This window comes from Hippocampus zosterae, chromosome 8 (genome assembly GCF_025434085.1).
Source record: "Hippocampus zosterae strain Florida chromosome 8, ASM2543408v3, whole genome shotgun sequence".
Taxonomy (NCBI): Eukaryota; Metazoa; Chordata; class Actinopteri; order Syngnathiformes; family Syngnathidae; genus Hippocampus; species Hippocampus zosterae.
In genome coordinates this window covers 18,061,291-18,082,509 of record NC_067458.1, presented here as the reverse complement: position 1 = coordinate 18,082,509, position 21,219 = coordinate 18,061,291, and the positions used below count along the sequence as shown (strand labels likewise).

Here is a 21,219-nt window from a genome sequence, read left to right as displayed (position 1 = left end):
AGGGTTACCTGACGGGTAAAGGCTAACCCTGATGGTAACTGATCGGAAGGCTGCGGTTATACAATGCAAAGTTTAATCGTCTATCGGTCACGCACAAGTCGAGTGTGAACCTCACATTCGTTAAATTATTCAATACATAAATAAATAAAAATAGGGGTCTAACTTACATCATGGCGCAGGTGAGACGAGCGGGCGGAAGAATACACTGAAAAACACTTGACGTGCACGCACACGTGTGCTTTGATGACTTGATAGCGTTGGAACCAAGTCTAAGTAAGACTTATATCTCAGTCGAGATGTTACTTTAAAGTTGGGCCGTTGTTTGTTGTACTTTTATGTCTCGGGGGGCGGGGGGACTGACAACGTTCAGACTGGGACACACGTTGAAGGTGGTCTAATTTGATAAACGTAGTACCTTTCCGGGCCACCCCCCACCCCTCCCTTGAGGAAGCAGGCGGCGCGGAAACTGGTAGTCAGTGAGCCTGCGCGGCTCAATGTACCACGGCGTGAGGAAGCCGACGGCTCACAGACACCCTCCGTGGACCCGGACGGATGTCTGCGACGCCTCCCCGCTGAGCAGCGAGAGCGGCGGCACAACACCCAAGTGGAGAGTAGGGGGGTGGGTGGGGGGTCTGTACGTCAAACTCAAAGGGATCAGCATGGAAGGCCGAGGGACCCTCAAGATGTTCGCCCGCAAGAAGCGGGAACTGATCAAGACGCCGTCCATCTCCAAGAAGAGTCGAAGCGGAAGCCCCGGTCCGCCCAATTCGGTGAGAGACACGCTCGCTTTTGATGGGGCTTGCTTGATTGGGAAGCCAGTCAAACCGTCAAGTTCCCTGCTGAACGTGCGTGCGTCTTCTTTATTTTTTGAGAGTGCGTGTACTCGTGTGTGTGTGTGTGTGTGTGTGTTTGTGTGTTTGTGTGTGCGCGCGCGCTTTGGAGTTCTGTGTGTGAAGTTTTCGGAGTGTATGTGTGTGAAGTTTATGTTCTGGAGTTGTAATGAGTGCGTGTATTTGTTTATTTTTTGGAAACGCGTGGACGTCCCTGCTTTATGTATATTTTGTTTGATTTCATGCTTCTGTTAGTGTGGGTGTTGTGTTTGTGTGTGATCGTGTATGTAATTTGAAGTCCTATTTTTATTGTATATGTTTTTACACTTTCTATTGGAGTGTTGGCGTTAGCGTGAATTTCTCTTGGAGTTAGAGAGTGATTGCGTGCGCGCGCTCGCGCAAAATCATCACTTCCTTTGTGTTTGTGTATGATGGGTGCTCATGTCAGCCATTTTATGACTGAATATATGCGGGGTACACGCATAAATAAGCCTTTTGTATATGTGAGTCCCTCAGGTCAAGACAAGTCTCATTAGTTTGTGATTGGTATTGACCAAACGGTACCAGTTTTTCCATGTCAAAATGCCATACACCACATCAAAGTTTGTGCTCAGTATGAGCGAATGAACCAAAATCTCCTTCAGAGTTGTGCCACGTCTTGGTGTTAGTGTTTGATTGAGTGAACACATCCCTTCCGGGAGGCGCGCACTGATGAAATTGTCACTTTCGGCGTGCCTGTGTGCTGTCAGATAACATTCAGTCCAAGAGAAGGAGCTCAGAGGCCATTGATGAGATATATTGCAAGTCAGGCTGTAGTGTAATGTAGTGTTGTCCGAGTGTGTTCACGATAGGTAGTTGGGATGTTGCTACTGGTTCCTTGAGGTTGTATGGCCATGCTGAAGCGGGGGCGCAAACGTAGCTACAAGCCGTATTCCATCAGTTTGAGGGCTAAGAACGTGGACGGTCATGGCAAACAGCGACTGGACGTGTGGCTCAAACAGGTAAGTATAGAAATATGATAAAGTGATAGACATCGTCTTCTCGGCAAGCTGCATTTGTTCGCATCTCTGCCGCACCCTCAAAATCAGGAAGTGCTGCCGTGCGGGATCTTGTGAAAGTCTCTTGACAACAGCATGACAAAAGAGAAGCCATTTTGAGCTTTCCTCTTATGTGTCCCTCCCAGCTGTCCATCCTACAGGAGCAGCCTCGGAAGGATGGCGGTGACGCCACCCTCTCCTCTTCACCCACGTATTCCTCCTCATCCTCATCCATGTTCACTCCATCCTCCGCCGGACTCCAGGACCCATCTCTGTCCTGCCCGGGAACGCCGAGCCCACAGCACTTCAAGTTGCCACCGGTCGCCCCGACCTCCACCGCCACCCTGAGGCGGCCGACCACCCTGAGCCGACATGCCAGCGCTGCAGGTGAGACAACGCGGGAAATACCACAGAGGTTCCGCAAAACAAAAACCTATCAAGAAAGTGAATCAACATCCCATTTTTATACTGAATAAAAATTGCGCGCACACACACATCTAAAATATTGTGCAAAACATTTTCAATAGTTACAATGGAAATTATATACATGAAGCTGTAATTTGTTTTTTTTTCTCTTAAACAAAACCACTTGTATATCTTATCCTACCCATCTTCATTTTGTACACCCCCCCCCCTTTTTTTTTTAAATCTGGAAATTTAATCCTTTGAGAGATGGATTAAGGATCGTAAATCTCTACTCAAGGCCCAGGGACAAAATGCATGGCCTTTTACCGCCTAAGCAACTTGCCCCACCCCCACCCCCCACCCTCCAACCCAGGTTTGACTCTCCAGTCGTGGGTATTCACCAAAGGCCAGGCTAAAGGAGCCATGACACCAACGGCGCCGTCATCTGAAGGTCCCGAGCCCGCCGCCATCGAGGTGGAGGACATCCCGGCCCTGCTCAGGGACGTGGCGCGCTTTGCCGAAGCTGTGGAGAAGCTGAAGGACGTGGTGGTGCTGGCTGAAGGTAGCTGAATTCAAATACCTGCTACCTATTTTTCGCCTTTGGCCCGGTACTCGCATGAAGATAATGGGGCTGTTGTTGACCCGATTTTTGCCCCCGATTTTTTTTAATTAAAGTTGTATACCCCCGACGGTAAGAGCTGGTATTTTTCCAACGCAAGCATTTCTTGCCGACATCACCGTCTTACCAGTCCAGAGTGGACCTCACCTGTCGCCGCAAGTCAGCGGCAATCGGCTGCAGGTCCTCATGAGAACAAGCGGTGTAGAAAAATCAATGCATGGAGGTTTTTCAAAGGAGATTCATATTTAAATTGCCTCTTTCCATACAGCTCTTTTTTTTAACTCCAAAATGAAGGCTCACATTTCCTAAGGGGACTCAAAATACCCAACCGGCCATACTTAAAGCCACCTGCGACACACGTGTAGTTTCATGTTCTCTCGTTCTTTTAAAACAGGAAGCTACAGTAGGTATCACTCTCCAAGCGGCACTTCCTCCTCCGAAAGGGAGGCCACATCTGACTGTAATGTCGTTAAGAGTGTTGCTTGACATAAAGCAACTTAATGAAAATCTACAAGGCGGCATGTTGTGCGCCATTGCCTAACTTAAGGGGGCGTGGGGGGGAGTCCACTTCCTGTTGGACAACACTCTTGAGGTCACTGTGTTCTTATCATCATGGACACGAACAGGCGCCTCCGAGGATGCTTTTGTGACATCTGATGTCATCCAATTGTTGTCGTCCGTATTCGAAGCCAAGAGGAAATCAGTCCCCAAAAAAGTCCGATTCAATTTAGACGTTGATATGAATCTAACTTGAGGTCACTTTAACATTCCGGTGGGGCAGAAGAACACAAGACCTCTGTCACAAATACGTTTTCAGAACACGGACGATAGCCAAATATTTTCCCGGTTGCGTCATTCACACTTGATCGGTTGGCAGGCGCGCCAGAGACTCCTCAAACAAACTGTTGTAAAGTCAACATTATATATGATTTGGGATCCTGATTTGTAACCCACAAATGCCAAACGTATGGCACCTAGCCTACGCGAGAAGCTAACATAGCTAGCAATGAGCAAACTGGCTCAAAGTTGCTCGCTAACAAGAAGTGTGAATGAAAACAAGTCAATTTAGCTCCCCCCGTTGACACGCAGGTACGGAGAATCAGCGGCCCGTCGCCCACGAGTGCTTGGGGGAAGTTCTACGCGTGTTGCGGCAGGTCATCAATTTGTACCCCTTCCTCAACACGGTGGAGATCCTCACCGCCGCCGGGAAACTCATAGCCAAAGTCAAAGGTGAGTCAAAGGGGATCGGTGATTTGTTGTTCTGAACTCTTGTTTCCACTCGACACAGCGTTTAACGGCTTAGGGTCAAGAATATAGCCAAGAATTAGGCATAGACTGATTGCATAAGGGCACAATATGGGAGTCGAGTAAAAGGATGACAAGACTTTATTTTTTTTAAATCGCAAGACACAGGAATACAATTCATGACTAAACACCTTTTCAGGCTTCCACTATGAGGCGTGCAATGACTCGGACAAAAAGGACTTTGAGAAAGCCATTGAGACCATCGCGGTGGCCTTCAGCAGCAAGTGAGTCGCATGGATTGCTTAAAAACAGAAGTTGTGCGTTCGAAATTGTGTGTGTATGGAAACCTGGAGAGAAGTGCGTAAATGGTGACACATTTGCAAGAGGCTGAGCACGAAAACAGGAAGTGGTTTTTGTTTTCTTGTACGCCGTGGCACAAAATGGCTGGCGGTGGAGACGAACAAACACCCGTTCTTGACAGTATTTTGGATGAGTAGGGTGCAAATGCCTTTGAGTTGTTTTTTTTAATTTGTCTTCTGTAAAAGTGACCATTGTGGAGCGTTTCTTTGCGTAGGAGTGTGGTCACAAGTCTGTTTCAACTATCAAGAGAACGGCAAGGGGAAGTGAGCTGTCACAGTTGAAATGTCTGACAGCTCCATTTCCTCATCCACTCGGCTTCTGTCGGCAGCGAGATGAACTTTACACTCCTTGAAAAAGCCGACACACACCGCTGCCTAAATCGTTCCAATCAACAATGAGTTGCATGAAATGTCGTTTGCACCAGACAACTTGTAATTAAAATAAAATAAAAAATGGGTTCATTTGTCTCCTGAAAAAAATATAGAGTGTTAAGAGAAAGTAGTCGTCATGTTTGGAAAGTTGGCAGGAAAAGGTTTTAATGTTGCAAAAAGGTCACAATAACAAAACACCTGTAATGTTGCACAAATAGTTTGTTAGTTGTGCATGAGATTTTAATTTTAATTTGATGTGCTTTAGTGAGAAAAAAAAACATTTTGAGAACATTCGACATGCGCAACGTGGTTTAAGGTCAGCATGTATTTTTGTGCTTGCGTCCAGTGTGTCTGAGCTGCTGATGGGCGAGGTGGACAGCAGCACGCTGCTCTCATTGTTGCCCACGGAGAAGAGCCGGGTGAGCGTCTCGCCCGTTCTCCTCCTTTCAGCCGCGCTATTGATTGGTCACGACTGGTCGTAGCATTGCATGTTTTATTTGCCTTGCGCAGTCCATGGAGAACTTGTATGGCGCTGCAGGTCAGGACAGCGGTCAGCTGGGGAGCAACTCGGACGACATGGGTAGGCAGTCTCATCTTGCACTTTCACTTTATTTATTTTTTTAAGAGACATGAAGAGTGGTATAAGAATGACATTTTCATTGCCGTCTGGTGCGGTTGCTTCTGCAATGTTTCATTTTAGTTCCTGTACTTTTGAGACAATAAGACAGAACTTTATTGTCATGCCTGGAAAGCCGTGGCTTTAAATTTGGCGTGTTGTCGTTAGATTTTTTTTTTTACCGGAGACCCTTATTGATAGACGGTTTCATTCCGTCCTCATGCTGAATATTCACGTCAGTCATGTTTAATTCAGTAGGAGGCTCTGGTGACAAAATCTCTGAGCAAAACTGTCCGCATGCGAAAATTGAACGCGACAAGAAATCCGTTTGTGCCTGCGTGTTCTCGTTTTTCCCACTTCGTAACATATGAAACTCAATATTTTTTTCCCCAATCGGCAGGCAACATGGAGGGGGCGGACGTGATCTTGCAGCGCAGTGAGGGCGGCGTTGACTCGGCTCTGCAGTACGCCAAAACCATCGCCAAGTACATGAAGGATATCATTAGTTACGTGGAGAAGAGAACCTCACTGGGTACGTTGTGGTTGCTCTGCTACGTTGGCTGTAAGTCAACATCGAAGAGCTTTTGCCTTGGTCGTTTTGACTTTGCCAAATGTGCAGTATTTGCCTGCGTTCGCAATTGGAAAATAAAACAAAGCCTAAAACAGTCAAAATGTTTTCAGGAATGGGTGTCGTGAGAGGAAATTTATTGTGAAAAGAAAAAAAATAGCCTAACAGGAGAAGTAATTATGTTCAAGTTGAATCATGTCAATCATAAGGAAAACATTTTTTAATTGTACTTTTGTAATAATCAAGATGTAATGTTTCTAGAATAAAATAAATGTTATAAGGATACTGCTGCAATGTGAAGGTTTTAATGTGTAAGCGTTAGTATTCAATGATTGGAGGAAAAATACAAGGATAGTCAGATTATGGGAATAAAATCCTCATATTTGCAGGTGATTTTTTTTCATTTCAATTTCCTCATTATTAGGAGAAGGCAAAAATGTTAAAAGAAAAAAGTTGTAGATTTATGACAAAAGAAACTTTCCAAGAAAAATTATAAAGAATAAAGATGCAATGAAACATTATAGTCATGGCTTCAGAAATTGAGAGGAGAGGTGGGGGGGGGGGGGGTGCATGCCTGAAAGCATCACTGCAACCATGGTCCCATTTAACCAACCACTTGTGTGTGTCTTCCACCAGAGATGGAATTCTCCAAAGGTCTTCAGAGATTATATCATTCCTGCAAACACAGCATAACACACGTGAGCCGCATTTTTGGAGAACACGTATGCTTTCTTGTCCGTCCCGATGCAGCCGATGAGCGTTACTTTTTTTTTCCCCTGCAGCCCCACATGCCCCTCTTCTCCATCTACTCTCTCGCTTTGGAGCAGGACCAGGAACAAAGCGTCGGCCTCCAGCAGGCCTGCGCCACCCTGCACAACCAGACTTTTATCCAGGTGACTCCCATTTGGTGCGAGACGACTTTTTCCGTCACGAACAGCAGAACGTGTCCGCATACGTGTGCGTTTGTGTGCAGCCGCTGGTGCTGCGAAAGCAAGAGCATGAGAAGCGCCGGAAGGAAATCAAGGACCACTGGGTCCGAGCAAAGAGAAAACTGGTCCGTCTCCGAACGCGAGCATGCGCGCAAGGGACTCGAGTGTTGAGAGTGAGATGAGCCGCTTCTCCCGACAGATGGACTGCGAGGCCAACCTGCGCAAGGCCAAGCAAGCCTACATGGCGCGCTGCGAGGACTACAAGGCCAAAGCGGCCGCCAGTCGAGCCGAGGAGGAGGGGGCGGGAGCCACCGCCAAGTCCTTGGACAAGAAGAAGCGGTTGGAGGAAGAGGCTCGCAACAAGGTGCTCGTTCCTCGCGACTCCATGTAGTCTTAAAAAGAGATGTGGCTAAAATAAGAAAAAAATAAATATGAACTAGGTTGATGTGAAGATAATAATTATCATGCTGCAAGAAAAACTGTATTATATATTTCAATTCAAATCAATTGCATTTTTATTCCCGCAAAATTTAAGAGAAAGTATAGAAAAGTTGTAATGTTCAGAAAAAAAGGGTCGTCGTAATGTCATGAGAATGGTCCTTTGTTACCAGAAAAAGAGGACGTAAAGTTAAGAGAATGACGTAAAAGCAGCCGGGAATTTCTCTTAATCTCTCGAGTTTGGACAACCATCCCATTCATCCATTTTTGGAACCGCTTTATCCTCACAAGGGTCGCGTGGCGGGGCCGGGGGGGTGCCGGAGCCTATCCCAGCCGTCTTCTGGCAGTAGGCGGGGGACACCCTGAACCGGTTGCCAGCCAACTGCAGGGCACACATAGACGAACAACCATTCATGCTCACAATCACACGTAGGGACGGTTTAAAGTGTTCCATTAGCCGGCCATGCAGTTTTATGGCATGTGGGAGGAAACCGCAGTACCCGGAGAAAAACCACGCAGGCACGAGGAGAACATACAAACTCCACACAGGAAGCCCGCAGCTGGGATTGAACCCATGACCTCTGCGGTATTAAGTCGATACGCTAACCACTCCTGCACCATGCCGCCCTGAGTTTGGACAACCTTGGATCGTAAACGCAGTTTTGATGAGGTCCTTGGTGTCTATTTTGATTCGTAGGCGGATGAGGCGGAGGCAACGTACCGAACGTGCATCGCCGACGCCACGGTTCAGATGATGGAGCTGGAGCACACCAAAGTCACGGTGCTGAGACAGCTGCAGGACCTCATCAAACAGAGCGACCAGACACTGCGCTCGGTTCGACGCCAAACACCGATGCCATCTCTTCAACGTCTTTCCAGCGACCGTCGCTTCACCGTCGTTTCCTTTGCAACCTCCAGGCCACCATCTCGTACTACCAGTCCATGCACATGCAGACGGTGGCGCTACCCGTCTGTTACCAGACTTTGTGCGAGAGCAGCAAGCTGTACGACCCGGGCCAACAGTACACCGCCCACGTGCGAGACTTGCAGCTGCCGGATCAGCCCGCCGTCTGTTACGCGTTCGAGCCCTTCACCCCTTCCGGCACGACGTCGCAGTAAGGGAGAGCGTTTTCGTCATGGTGAGGTGACACTTTTAATGTATCGCGTGTTGAATGAACACAGCGCCGTCCTCAGAAGGAGAAACGACAGCTTTGACACAGAGCAGACGAGCCAGACAGACAACCCCGCCGCGGGAGTGGAAACGGACCGTCATGCCAGTGAGTCATGCCTAGAAATAACATTCTAGACCAGCAGGTTAAATGTAAAGGCTGAAAGACCATCACCAAGCCAAAGTTCCTGGAACAAGGGTTTCACATCATCAAAAATTTAAGATCCACGCAACTGTAGTCAACCTCGCTGGATGTGGCCGGTGGAGGAAAATCAAAAAATTGAAGAGACATAACATACAATTGGTTTAAAAAAAAAAAAAAAAAGCCCAGAACAACCTCCCAAAAAACTGAAGGTGAAATCCAATGTCAAGGTACATCGATGTCAGATTGCACCCTACCGTCGTCGTTTGACACGACTGTATGATTTGGTATGCAGGGCAGGGTCACAAGTCGTGGGGCTCCACAGTGAGTGATGACAGCGTGGGAGCAGACGGCACCCTGGAGTCTCCAATCGCCAGCACAAGTGCGCCGATCACAGTTTTTGTTTTGTTTGGAGGGGTTTTTCCCCTCCTCCCCTCTGGGAAACATTTTCACACTTGTCATCCTTCCACGTCAGCAGCCGACATCGGCAAAATTACCCGGACGTCATCCACCGGAACGGTCTCGTCCGCAGAGGACACGGATGAAAAAGATGGCAACGTGACCTCATTTGAGACGCCAAGTAAGACTTTTAGTTTAGTTCTTGCCATGTTATTCATATTAGCTTTGTTTGTCGCTTGGGCAGTACACGCACAAGAAATCCGCTTCCCTCTTCGCTGTGAAGTAAATACAGATGGTACACACATATTGTGTTTTACAACGTTACATAACCATATTTATCATTTCAAAATGACCATTGGATAGAATTGCAGGGCGTGCTGCAAAAACGTACGAGCAGCCTGCGCCTCGCTGCTCCATTTCAGCCTCGCCTTTCAATATATCCGCACTTTTCCTCATGAATATTGCCCACGTCCCATTTCTGTCGCAACGCACGTCATTGTTGACTGTGTCATCTATTTGTCACACAATGCAACATATTTTAATGGTGAGCCGCCGCGATCCAGGCTGGCATCGTTCATATCGCTTGGAGTCCTTACATCATATCGCCATGTAATTTATTAATTGCACTGCCGTCACGTCCGGGGTTGAGTGGTTAACTTCTGTTGATGGCTGTCAGTAGGTTCTGAAAAAAGAAATAAAAACTTTCCGCATCCTTTTGGATTGATATTTAGTTTTTTTTCTTGAAAAATAAAAGAATCATAGTTTTCACAGATCCTAGTAACATTATTGAGATATCTGACAAAAATATAAATGATTCAATTTGGGCCATAATACATAAAAATTGCACGTACATACTCCTCCATTTACAGGTTTGTGCTCCAAAAGCCGATTGTGTTGAAACCAATAGTCCCATGTCTTACAGATTTTTGTTTTTTTATAAGTCACCTGAGAACCAACTGCTTACGTCATGATTACGGAATGCCAAGTTGCTGTGCGAAACTTGACATCGTTTTGACATGATCTGCTTTGCCTAGCTTTGTGTGAAATGTAAAGGTGGATGAATGAAGGCAACACTTGGCATACTTGAGGCCGTCGGGTATAAGACCTTTTACCGAGCGTCTTTGGTTCTTCCGCAGGCATGAACGGCATGGAACCCGACGTGGTGGTCTCCACCAGACCTTTCCGCAGCGTGGGCTTGTCCAAAGCCGCCCAAACGCACCGCCTGAGGAAGCTGCGTACTCCAGCCAAGTGCCGCGAGTGCGACAGCTACGTGTACTTCCAGGGCGCCGAGTGCGAAGAGGTGAGGAGTCTCTCCCCCCGCCCCCGGAGCCCCTCAAACTAAAAAGTCATTCCTCAGGCGGGCTCATCCTCGTTGTGTCCGTAGTGTTTCCTGGCTTGTCACAAACGCTGCCTGGAGACGTTGGCCATCCAGTGCGGCCACAAGAAGCTGCGGGGCCGTCTGCAGCTCTTCGGGAGGGAATTCTCTCAGGTGGCCAGCTGCGCCAGCGACGGCATCCCTTTCATCATCACCAAGTGCATCTCTGAGATCGAGAGGCGGGCGCTGAAGATGAAGGTGAGAGAAGGTTTCGGCTCCATCTATCTAGCTATCTGCTTATGGTCGCTTTCTAAAAAAAAAAAAAAAAAAGGCACGCCAATTTGGGGGGGGGGACACTCATTCTCATTGCCGTTTTCAAACGGGCTGTACTTTTTCATTTACGTGTTCATTTAAACCTGTAAGCCATTTCTGCATTTATACTCCCCACCCCCGGAAAATATTTCAAATTGAAAGAGTTAAAGTGGCTTGAAAAATCCTTCGGAGATCTGGATAAGATGAAAGATAAGTCAATCTTGTAAGAAGGAGCCGCCACCACAAAAGCAGTTTACACAGTGCTTGTTCTCAACGAATACTGATGAGGGCTTCTCTTTGAGACCTGCATAGGTTACGTGACCACTGTCTTCACTCAACATGGACTGTGCGTTATCTGACTACCATTGTTTTTGTCTTGACACAGAAAGATTGCATAACTTTGGCATCCCCCGCTTTAATCACAATCAACCCCCCCCCCACACCCCTCTCCCCATCTGCAAGCATACTCAACAGTCTAATCAGCCATTAGTCCGTGTTAACCAAGTCACGCGGGAGATGTAGTTAGCACTTTGTCCCTCTGTCTATGAGAAGTGCCACATGAATCAAACATGACTGACTTGCGTTCTGCTGGCTCGCAGGGCATCTACCGGGTGAACGGCGTGAAGACGCGCGTGGAGAAGCTGTGTCAGGCCTTCGAGAACGGCAAGGAACTCGTGGAGCTGTCCCAGTGTTCTCCGCACGACATCAGCAACGTGCTCAAGCTCTACCTGCGACAAGTCAGTCTTGCTTCGCAACGGGCGCTTACAGTTTAAGAACCCCCCCCCCCCCCCCCCCCAAAAAAAAGACAAAGTAAAATGAGGCTGCTAAACTACTGATTAATTCCCTGCTTGTATGCTATCCAGTTGCCAGAACCCATCCTGCCGTTCCACATTTACAACAATCTGGTGGGTTTGGCCAAGGAGAGCGTGCAGGCCGACGCTGACCCCGATGAGCCCGGCGGCCCCCCCGCAGTGGGCAGGGGGCCTCAGCTGGTGGACTTGGGCCCCGAAACTGAGCCGGAGATATTGGTGATGGTCGACAAGTTGAGGGAGCTTCTGAAGGAGCTGCCCAAAGTCAACATGGCCACCCTGCGATACCTGATTCGCCATCTTCGGCGGTACGTAGGAGAATGATACGGCTTCCGTCGGGTCGTGTGGACACACCCACCGTGACGCGCGCTCTCGCATCTCTTAGGATCGCCGAGCTGGAGGAGGAGAACAAGATGAGTCCCAATAATTTGGGGATCGTGTTCGGGCCGTCGCTGATGCGTCCTCGTCCCACGGGGGCGACCATTTCGCTCTCGTCTCTGGTGGACTACCCCCACCAGGCCCGTGTGGTGGAGGCCCTCATCGTCTTCTACGCATCCATCTTTCAATCAAAGAGCTCCCTCTGCCACAAGACCTGCCGCTCTGCCTCCACCTCTGCTCGCCTGGTGAGCTTCTACCGCTAGTATTTAACTCACTCACTCCCAAAGACGTTTTCAAACGTCTTTTCAGACTTGATCTAGAATTGGGTGGTACTGAATGAGAGCTCTATGATTACAATTTAATGAACAGTGACATATCAGGTGTCTATTAAATGTGGATCAGTGAGGAGGCTTTTATCTCTACAAATGCGACCATATTTGTTATCTATTTCCCCATTTATGCTTAACCACGGGTGCTTCTTACTACATTTGTACAGATGATTTTTGTGTTTTTAGAAATTTCCATTAAGTGAACTGGGAGAAATTTCTTAGGAAAGAATGATTTTATTATTTTTTTTATTTTGGAATTTATATATTTTTTTTTTTACTTTTTGATGACATTTGTTTGTGCTAATGGTTTAGGTCGAGGATATAACCAGCAGTTCTGCTGACGGTGACGAGGACACAGGCCCGCACAGAAAGAGCAAATCAGAGTCAGACAAAATGGACGAAGGCTGCGGTGAGTTTTGTTTTGTAAATTTTTCCAAATTCAGCGTGCAGTGTCGGTTTTAGAACAATACTACTCAAAGGGACATAACTTCTTAATTAAACATGCACCCAGTTGTTGGTTTTCATTTTTGGTGTTGCGCTGCAAGGTTGTGCTCCGTGGCTTGACTTGCTCATTTTCATTCAACGAACTGCATCAGGCCTGTAATAAGATAACTTTTATTCGTCCCACACTGGGGAAATTTGCAGTCTACAGCAGCAAGATTTGGGGGCCGGGGAGTTGGTGTTTCATTGCACAAAATAAATGTTTCAGAAAGTGCAATATAACATAAAGCATTTGTAGAATAAATATAATAATAATAGCAATAGCATAGAAAATACAGCGTACGGTGGCTGTGTTATTTACAATGGTTACAGGTTTTCACGCATGACTGCATATGAAAGGGACTTCATATGCACACTAGTGGCCATTCAGCTCTGTTGTCAAGTTAGCCTGACATACGCTCATGGCATCAACACAAAATACAACAAACCTTACTAAGGCATTGCTTAGTATCTACTTGGATGCAGAATGGCTTAAGGGGTGCAGGTGCCCCTGCAAACCTCCCCAGAACCAGTGCTGTCGGCGTGACGTGACACAGTAACGCGACACGGGTACCTCCTCAGGCTCAATGGGCTCCAGCGAGCAGCTCCCCGACTCGGACTCGGAGCAGGATGAGAGCGCCAAGCCAGGAGGCGCGGAGGTGGCCGAGGAAGACGAGCAGTTGAACTACCAGGACAACCTGGAGCTGGACGGGACTCCGCCCCCTCCCAACGATGACGCAAACTGTGTCGAGGGCAGTCTGATCGCATCTCTGGCCGAGCTGAACGTCAACCAGTCCAACAATTACTACTACTCCTCACCATCGCGTGGTTCCAGAGTCCTGCTAGGACGCCTACATAGCAAGAAGATGGCATTCAGCAGAAACCGAGCAAAAGGGCCCGAATTTGTCTAATGATCACTTTAAAGCTCTTTGATGGTTTGCTTCTTTCCAGCTTTTGGCAGCACTCGGCTTTTCTTACAGGACTTAATTGGCATACAGTCCCAAGTGTTTTAATTGCCTTCAAAGTGCTGCTGGTTTTATTTCAGCACTTTTCTTTGTTTATTTTGTCATTGTATTTCAAATTGTTATTGCGTTTTAATAAAATAAGACATTTATATAAATATATTTGAGTGTGGCTCGTGCATGCTCATCAACTTGAGGTCATTCTCTGGACTACGCACTTGGTGCAACAGAATTAGAAGTTTTGTCTTTTTTTTTCTTCATGGTACAGTTTGTCCCCATCCCTGATCTACAGAGAAATCAGTCTGGCTTTATTTTCAATAGATCATTTTTATTTTACAAATGTCATTTTTGGAATAGAAACACAAATGAAATGTAACACAAAACAGGGATCCAAGGATGATGAGTGTGGCTGGAACGTCTTCGAATGCTTCCCCAGTTGACATCTCGGATGGTAAATATTGATTCATTAGTCATTCTAAGTGGCCATCATCGAAATATTGGACATGTCTGATATGGATGACTAACCTGTCACTGCACCAGCCTGTAGGTGATGTACCGTCCAGCTGTCTCACTCGGCCTGATGATTTTCACCACCTTGGTAGGGATTTAAAGTGTCAGACCCAAATTGTAGTGTATTGGTGACTATCTTTCCCCGCCTTTCTCATCTAAAAATGTTACCCAAAAAAAACCCTCTCCTGACCAGCCTCATATCTTAGAGCAGCACTGGTGAAACAAAAGTAAAACTGCTCCCCCGTTTAAAGATGCATAACAAAGAAAATATTGCCATGGGGTTGACACTTTGCTGGCGAGCCATTTTAGTATGTGCTATTTACTCATGCCTCTTTTTTTTTTTTTAAACTGCTTGATATTGACGATGCGCGGAGTAGCCAGACGCTTCCCTGTTTCGCATTAGGTCTACTTCCTGTTCTAATAGTCATGACACTGTTCCCCTCTTTGCCTTGTTTCAAAGTTATGCTTTGTTTACCTGCCCCCTCTTTAAGCCGAAGTAGCGAGCCACGGGGTCTCCGGCTTGGATCCTGGGGAGCTGACTCTCCTTCAGTTTACCGAGCGTGTTAAGGCAACCAAATGCACATATTGTCCGTAAAGAAACGCATTGCACACTACATATATACATTACCTGTTTGGCCGACAAATCCAAACTATTGACTGGTTGTGTGTATATAGGTTATACACACACATCTGTGGTGTTGTGTATACATTAAGAGGATACTATCTTGCCAGGAGCTCCGTCACTTCCTCTTTTGTCATGACGATGTGTTCTGGCACAAGCTGAATAACAGAAAGATGAACAAATTGTCATTTATCTCCCCACCCCCTTCCCGACTTTGTTTTGTCTGGTGTCTTTACCTCATGTTCTGTGATGTTGATGAGTAGCTCCTGCTGCAGAAACTGCTCCAGGATATACTTGGGTGCCATGTCCACTAAAGACTGGGAGGTATGTACAGTCATGAATACAAACATACATAATGTATACATACAGTATAGTATGTGACCCAACCTGTTTTGCAGAGGGCGTCATGCCCATCTGGACTACAATGATGGCCCGCGTAATGTTCTCCTCCTGCATCCTCTGACAGTACATCTTGATAGTCTTAATGCCCACCTTGGTCTCCTCTGAAAAAGAGCAGAAATCATTTAACATGTGTGACAATATTCATCGAAAACTTAATTTAGGTTTTCAGGAATGATATTCGGCAACTTAAATGAAAAGCGATGCCACACTAAGGGCAATAGACGAATGATTAAGGGTTGGGAAACATTTGGTTATTTATTGCATTCACGTATCACAAAAATAAGTCCTAATTCATAGGACTGTAATTTCCCCATTGCGGGACAAATAAAGGATATCTTAATACTAATGAATTTGCATATTACATTTTGCCCCCCACCCAAAAAACAATTTTTTAAAAAATGGGTTTCAATAACCCATTATGAACAAGTATCTGCGTTTTAAAAACATTTTGAGTTAAATCGCATCTTTGGGAGCTTACCAGGGAAGAAAACAAACATCTGGTCTGTGGGGTCATCATTGTGCGCCACCAGCACGGTGAGGTCAGTCCGTCTGGGTCGACTCTCGCTGGGTTTGTCGCCAAACTGACTCTTGAAGTCGTCCAGAGTTTGATCCAGCTCGTCCTGGGTCACGAGGTAGCCTCTGTCGTGGCATAGCTGGAACGTAGAATATAATATTTCAGAGAAATTCCACTTATTACTGCTCATGAGTCACTTCTCGGCAGATTCTGGCCAACATGGACAATTCGCAACATCCGCTACACAGCAACATCTCCAGAGATACAAGTAGCATCAGTCACAAAGGTAATAGGAGCTAACATCAACGGGTGTAACGCGTTAGCTTAAAAGCAACCACAAGGAAAAACTCACCTGCATGATGGTCTTGCGAATCTTCCACAATCTGTATGTTTCCTCCTCGTCGTCCATACTTTATCTAAACAGTCGTTAGGAATTTATATGAATTATACTCTTATTAGTCACAAATGGGTGATTTTGTCGCTGCTAAATATTGCTGCTCCTATTCGTCGCACGCGTTTACTAGCGCTGACTGATGACGTTTGATAATTTCCTTTACGGAATGGGCGGAGTTTCAATAAAATGGAAAAACAAAAACAGAAAGAGTAAAGAATGTTGACGGAGACATTATTACATGTGTACAAACTAAAAATATTCGTGTAAAATAAACGTAATCAATATTTTATATTTGGTTTCGTAACGTACACGAAAGGCGGGGTGGGCGACTTCAGTTTTGATCAAAATGTGCTCCAACATGAGACCGTTATGCTTAATGATAACCTGTGCGGCTACGGCCACCTTTGGAGTGTCGTTGGCTGTGGTACTCTACTTTCTTATTCCCTCTACGGTAAAGTATTTAAAATTTTTTCTGGGAGGTGGCCTGCTGCTCTTTGTGCTTGAAATGTTCAGTAAGCATGGCGGGGAATGTGTGCTGCTGTTATCAGTACCAAGACATCAAGCTGACACACGCTGTCACCGCGCAGCACTCATAACAGCATACAATTGTATTTATCTGTTTGCCTCTCGAATTAGTGTCTTTTATCTGTAATTGCACAGGCAATATTTTACAGGGGTCACTTGAAAAATAGACGAGTCAAAGGCACAAACAAACTCAAGCACCTGCTTGAGGCACAGCGACCGTTAGGGGGCACCAACGAGGAATTATTCTTACTCGCATGCGCAAGTAGTAATACAGTATACAGGCTGGATGATGACAGTGAATTCAACTAAATTGAGTCAGTTTAGTACACAACAAGCAGCTCTTTGTCAGATAGAAAGATGGCTTGGAGTATACGTGTTTTGATGTCAGGGGAAAACTCAATTTCAAGGCACCGTTGTGGTGATATTTATTGTGCTTTATTGTCGTTCTTAAGATATCCTTTATTTGTCCCACACTGTGGACATTTACAGCCTCCAGCAGCAAGAATGTTGGTAGAAAGAAGAAAAAACAAACAAACACATTGGTTCTTGCGGTACAAATTATTTTAAACCAGTATTCACACTCACATTCACAAAGGAGGGCAATCTAGAGTCTTTAGTCAACCTGAAATGCAGATTTTCAAGTCAGGCCAGAGCCAAGATTTACACTCATAACCTCTCAACTTTGAGGCAGACCTGCTGACCATGAGTCCACTAGTGGTGCTACACCGATGAAAAAAATGTGTCACGTGACACCTTCAACCAAAGTCCCGGAATGTTCGAATTTCTTATTTTACAATATCCTTTTATGAGCTTATGATAATGTGGTGGACTCTAGACCCCAGAACCCGTGAATGGCTGATGTGGATTACGGGTCCGCACTGCAGAGCATCCGCTATTGGATAACGGCAGCTTATCAGTTGAGTCACTGAGCCCTTGGCGGCTTTATAAGGGTCTGCGGGGGACAAATCAAGAGTGGAGCAAAGGAGGCTAAATAAGGAAGGAGTTGAATTGCTTTCTGCCTTCAGAGGAGCTCGCTGAAGGGCAGCCATGCGTTTCGTAGGCTCCGCTGTCCTGTTCAGTGTCCTGCTGCAGGCTTTGGTAAGATTTTGGCGTGTTAGTCTGCGAATGGGTGGCATGGAAGCACACCCGATGCAAGAATGCTAGATAGACAGATTGTGTAGGCGTGCAAATTTTTTTTCACAGATGAGAACAGAGTCATAATTGATCATCTTTATGTACAGGATGTGTTGCACGAATGCATTTAGTTTACTCAATTTTAACGTATGCAGTACATTCATTTTTTTCAGTTTCAATTCTTGTTTCCATATATAATTTGTTTTTATATAATATAAATTACAGTGGCTAACTATTTTCAATTATTAATTTGTGTATATATTTTTTACATTTAACGTTATTTTTAATTTTCTCATATGTACTAAGACATTGTCAATATAGTGTATTTTATCAGGGTGTTCCCACGATGAACATGTCTTTCTGTCATTCTCCAGGGAGCCCCAACAGAGGACTGGAGCTTGGCCACATCCATCTATGATTTCTCAGCCACCGACATTGATGGCAATGTGGTCTCTCTCGAAAAATACAGGTGAGCCTTTATTTCCGTGTGTAGCGTGAATCAGCCAAACTGTGACTGAGGACATTCTTTTTTAGGGGCAACGTGGTCATCATCACCAATGTAGCCTCCAAATGAGGTAAAACGCCCGTAAACTACTCTCAGTTTGCCGAGATGCACGCCAAATATGCTGAGAGAGGTTTACGCATCCTCGCCTTCCCTTCCAACCAGTTTGCCAACCAGGTACGTTCCATTTGCTCTTGCTGAGATGTGGTCAATTAGCAACTGTGCCATTTCATTTATGAGCATATTTACGATTGAACCCACCTTGTGTGGGTTGGTAGCTAGCTGCCATATTAGATGTGGCAGATCTTTCGGTAACAGGTCCTGTTCGGTGATATAAAAGAGAAGCTCTGTATATATTGGATATTAAAAAGTCTACACACCCCTGTTCAAATGATTTTTTTTGAGGTGGCGGGGGGTGATACCATAAAATGAAACCAAAGTAAATCATTGTCATGATTAATGTGGCCCATAGACCTCAATCAGCCATACCCAACCCAGGGGTGGTTAGAAAAAAAGGGATGGGGGTGGGGGCGGTCAGTGTGAGCACAAAACTTTCAGGCAAAGTCTGGAAAAGCCTACTAGATCAGAACCTTATCTGTGGTTGATCAGAGTTACTTTAAATGGCGACAGGTTTGTGTTGTTTAAATTACTGTATTTGTTTTATAGCTGATCCATTATTTTTATTTGTTTGTTTATTTTGAATTTGAACGTCATTGGTTAATTTTGAACACAGACACATTCCCATGAGGGATCTCAGTTGTATGAATGTGATGTATGATTCAGCACTCCGGGGGGGGGGGGGGGGGTGCATCCAGTCTATGTCTTACACGTCGATTATGTCACCCATATGCATTTTGTTTTGTCGACTGAAAGGAGCCGGGGACCAATGCCGAAATCAAGCAGTTTGCGCAGTCGTACAACGTTCACTTCGACATGTTCAGCAAGATTGACGTCAATGGGCCCGACGCGCACCCGCTGTGGAAGTGGTTGAAGGAGCAGCCCAACGGGAGAGGCTTCCTGGGAAAGTAAGACTCATTTCCATCACCTACTCCAATGTTGCCGTCCTGTTGTTACATCACATTTGTTTTCTTTTGCTTCTTTTTATCCCCGCAGTGGCATCAAGTGGAATTTCACAAAGGTAACATTGCATCGATGCGCTGGCTACCAACAAAATAAAATGATTTCCAGCTTGTTTACATTTCAAAAACGCATTTCTCTGAAGTCTCACAAGATTTACTGATGTCTTTTTAGTGACTTTTGTGGCACGTTTTCCCAGAAAAGGATTGTAGGGGTGTTTGTCTTCTGAGGTTTTGCTGTGTTAGGAAATGAAATGGAAAAAACATTGAAATGCATTAAAAAAATTAATAAAGCATTTTTTCTTCTTTTCTCTGTAGTTTCTGATCAATAAAGAGGGTCAGGTGGTGAAGCGATACGGACCAATGGATGATCCAAGCGTATGTACAGAAAAGGCTTCAGTGTAGGGCTGGGTGATGAATAGGTTTCATTGATTCATTTGATTATTACATCCAGATTTTTTGCAAAGATTAAAATACAAGGATTAAAAACAATATTGGGGGGGTTGAAAAAAACATTAAATAAGATTTCTTTGTTGTTAAAAAAAAGAAAAATAGCAGACTTTTTTTGAAAAAGTAGTTTTAAGAAACATTTTTGAAAAAAAATATTTGAGGGGAAATCCATTTATTTTGGAGAAGACCTTTTTTTTAACCCAAGTTTTAAAAAAAAGTTAACGTTTTATTTTTTGAAGGAGCATGTTTTTTTTTGTTTTTTTTCTAGCTACTGTACTAAAAAGTGTGTCTTTGCTGATGTGCACAACTTAAAGCAGAGAGGATCTAGTTTTAAGAAAAAAAGCATAGCCGGTGTTGCTATGTGACTTTTCTGACCCCTCTAGCAAAGATATTTCAAAAAGCAATTCGCGACTTCAATTCCCTCTAAGAAACAGACAATCCATTCACGTTTGCATATATCAAGGACAGGGTTCAATGGAGGGCAATCACAGAGTTTGTTATTATTATTATTCTTAAAAAATCGGAGTTTGGTGGATTATGTTTGAAGGCCAGATCACCCAGCCCTACTTCAGTGTGAAGCTTTGTTTCCTTTCATTCCTTGTGTACTGGTTACTGTGAACAGTCTAATTGGATGTGGTGAACGTTTTGTGCAGGTGATGGAGCAGGATCTTCCTCCATATCTGAACGCCTAGATGACCAACACCTCACTATCTCGCCGTTGTCTCATTTCCTTCTGTATTCTTTCCTCTCTCTGAGCATCGGCGGACGAGCTTTCTTCTCAATCCCCGAGCCCTATGACGGTCTGCCCGTAAAGCCGCCTGACGGAAAAGGCAGACTCGATGCAATTGGCGTGCAAACCCGCCGGGGATGATCACTGAGCTTTTGTTCTTCTGGCCCGGAGGTGGGAGGGAAAAAGATGAAATGTAGCATTACAAACACTGGAAATAATGTCTATGTTCTTCGCTAGTACTGTCATTGAAGTGTAAAGAGAAGTTAACAACTTTAATCAAACTAAACAAGAACAAGGACAACTACAGCTCATTTGATGGGAATAATGGACAATAAAAACATGCAATTCTTTGGCAAGTGTCTCTGACAATTGTTTGCTGCTTAGAAAACTGAGTATGTAATTAATATTTGGTTAGTTGTATGGCTCATGTTTTCCTGAGAAGCTACGCGCTTTCCTTCCTGTGTCCGCTTCCACAGTTATCGTCACACTTTTGCTCATTGGTACCCTTATCTATGGTGCTGAGTTAAAAACAAATGAAATAGTTGTCATTTTTAGGAATGACATTTTAAAAAAACTGTAAAAATATGTGATCTGCATTACTGCTTTGTCTTACAGGCTACGCTGTTCATCCACATTAATAATTGAGAA

The 21,219-nt window shown here is 45.2% G+C and overlaps 3 protein-coding genes across 8 annotated transcripts; 2 read left to right on the top strand and 1 right to left on the bottom strand.

The window, feature by feature from the left end:
• Positions 1-335: 335 nt before the first annotated feature.
• On the top strand, positions 336-13,874 carry arhgap45b (Rho GTPase activating protein 45b). Of its 5 annotated transcripts, none has more exons than XM_052074745.1 (24): positions 336-770; positions 2,014-2,254; positions 2,646-2,834; positions 3,981-4,121; positions 4,336-4,420; positions 5,214-5,286; positions 5,378-5,447; positions 5,884-6,015; positions 6,688-6,749; positions 6,834-6,944; positions 7,025-7,105; positions 7,180-7,344; positions 8,116-8,253; positions 8,337-8,533; positions 8,613-8,695; positions 9,024-9,110; positions 9,204-9,308; positions 10,264-10,427; positions 10,512-10,700; positions 11,354-11,491; positions 11,618-11,871; positions 11,949-12,186; positions 12,583-12,679; positions 13,333-13,874. In XM_052074745.1, the coding sequence occupies exons 1-24, from the start codon at positions 495-497 to the stop codon at positions 13,659-13,661; spliced, it is 3,645 nt and encodes a 1,214-aa protein (XP_051930705.1). In that variant the 5' UTR covers positions 336-494; the 3' UTR covers positions 13,662-13,874. The 5 variants fall into 5 exon arrangements, with proteins under 5 accessions (XP_051930705.1, XP_051930703.1, XP_051930704.1 ...); XM_052074743.1 differs by having other exon boundaries at positions 339-770; positions 8,601-8,695; XM_052074744.1 differs by having other exon boundaries at positions 341-770; positions 8,601-8,695; positions 9,207-9,308.
• Positions 13,875-14,019: 145 nt separating this feature from the next.
• polr2eb (RNA polymerase II, I and III subunit E, b) lies at positions 14,020-16,254 on the bottom strand. Its single transcript, XM_052074899.1, has 8 exons — positions 16,113-16,254; positions 15,725-15,899; positions 15,232-15,347; positions 15,081-15,161; positions 14,939-15,002; positions 14,698-14,771; positions 14,238-14,306; positions 14,020-14,155 (listed from the first exon to the last, which is right to left on the bottom strand). Exons 1-5 carry the CDS (start codon positions 16,167-16,169, stop codon positions 14,943-14,945), a joined length of 489 nt encoding a protein of 162 aa, XP_051930859.1. The 5' UTR covers positions 16,170-16,254; the 3' UTR covers positions 14,020-14,155; positions 14,238-14,306; positions 14,698-14,771; positions 14,939-14,942.
• Positions 16,255-16,406: 152 nt separating this feature from the next.
• On the top strand, positions 16,407-20,940 carry gpx4a (glutathione peroxidase 4a). Of its 2 annotated transcripts, none has more exons than XM_052074893.1 (7): positions 16,407-16,605; positions 18,188-18,282; positions 18,348-18,492; positions 19,189-19,340; positions 19,429-19,453; positions 19,710-19,769; positions 20,495-20,940. In XM_052074893.1, the coding sequence occupies exons 1-7, from the start codon at positions 16,501-16,503 to the stop codon at positions 20,531-20,533; spliced, it is 621 nt and encodes a 206-aa protein (XP_051930853.1). In that variant the 5' UTR covers positions 16,407-16,500; the 3' UTR covers positions 20,534-20,940. The 2 variants fall into 2 exon arrangements, with proteins under 2 accessions (XP_051930853.1, XP_051930854.1); XM_052074894.1 differs by lacking the exon at positions 16,407-16,605 and adding an exon at positions 17,249-17,777.
• Positions 20,941-21,219: the final 279 nt, after the last annotated feature.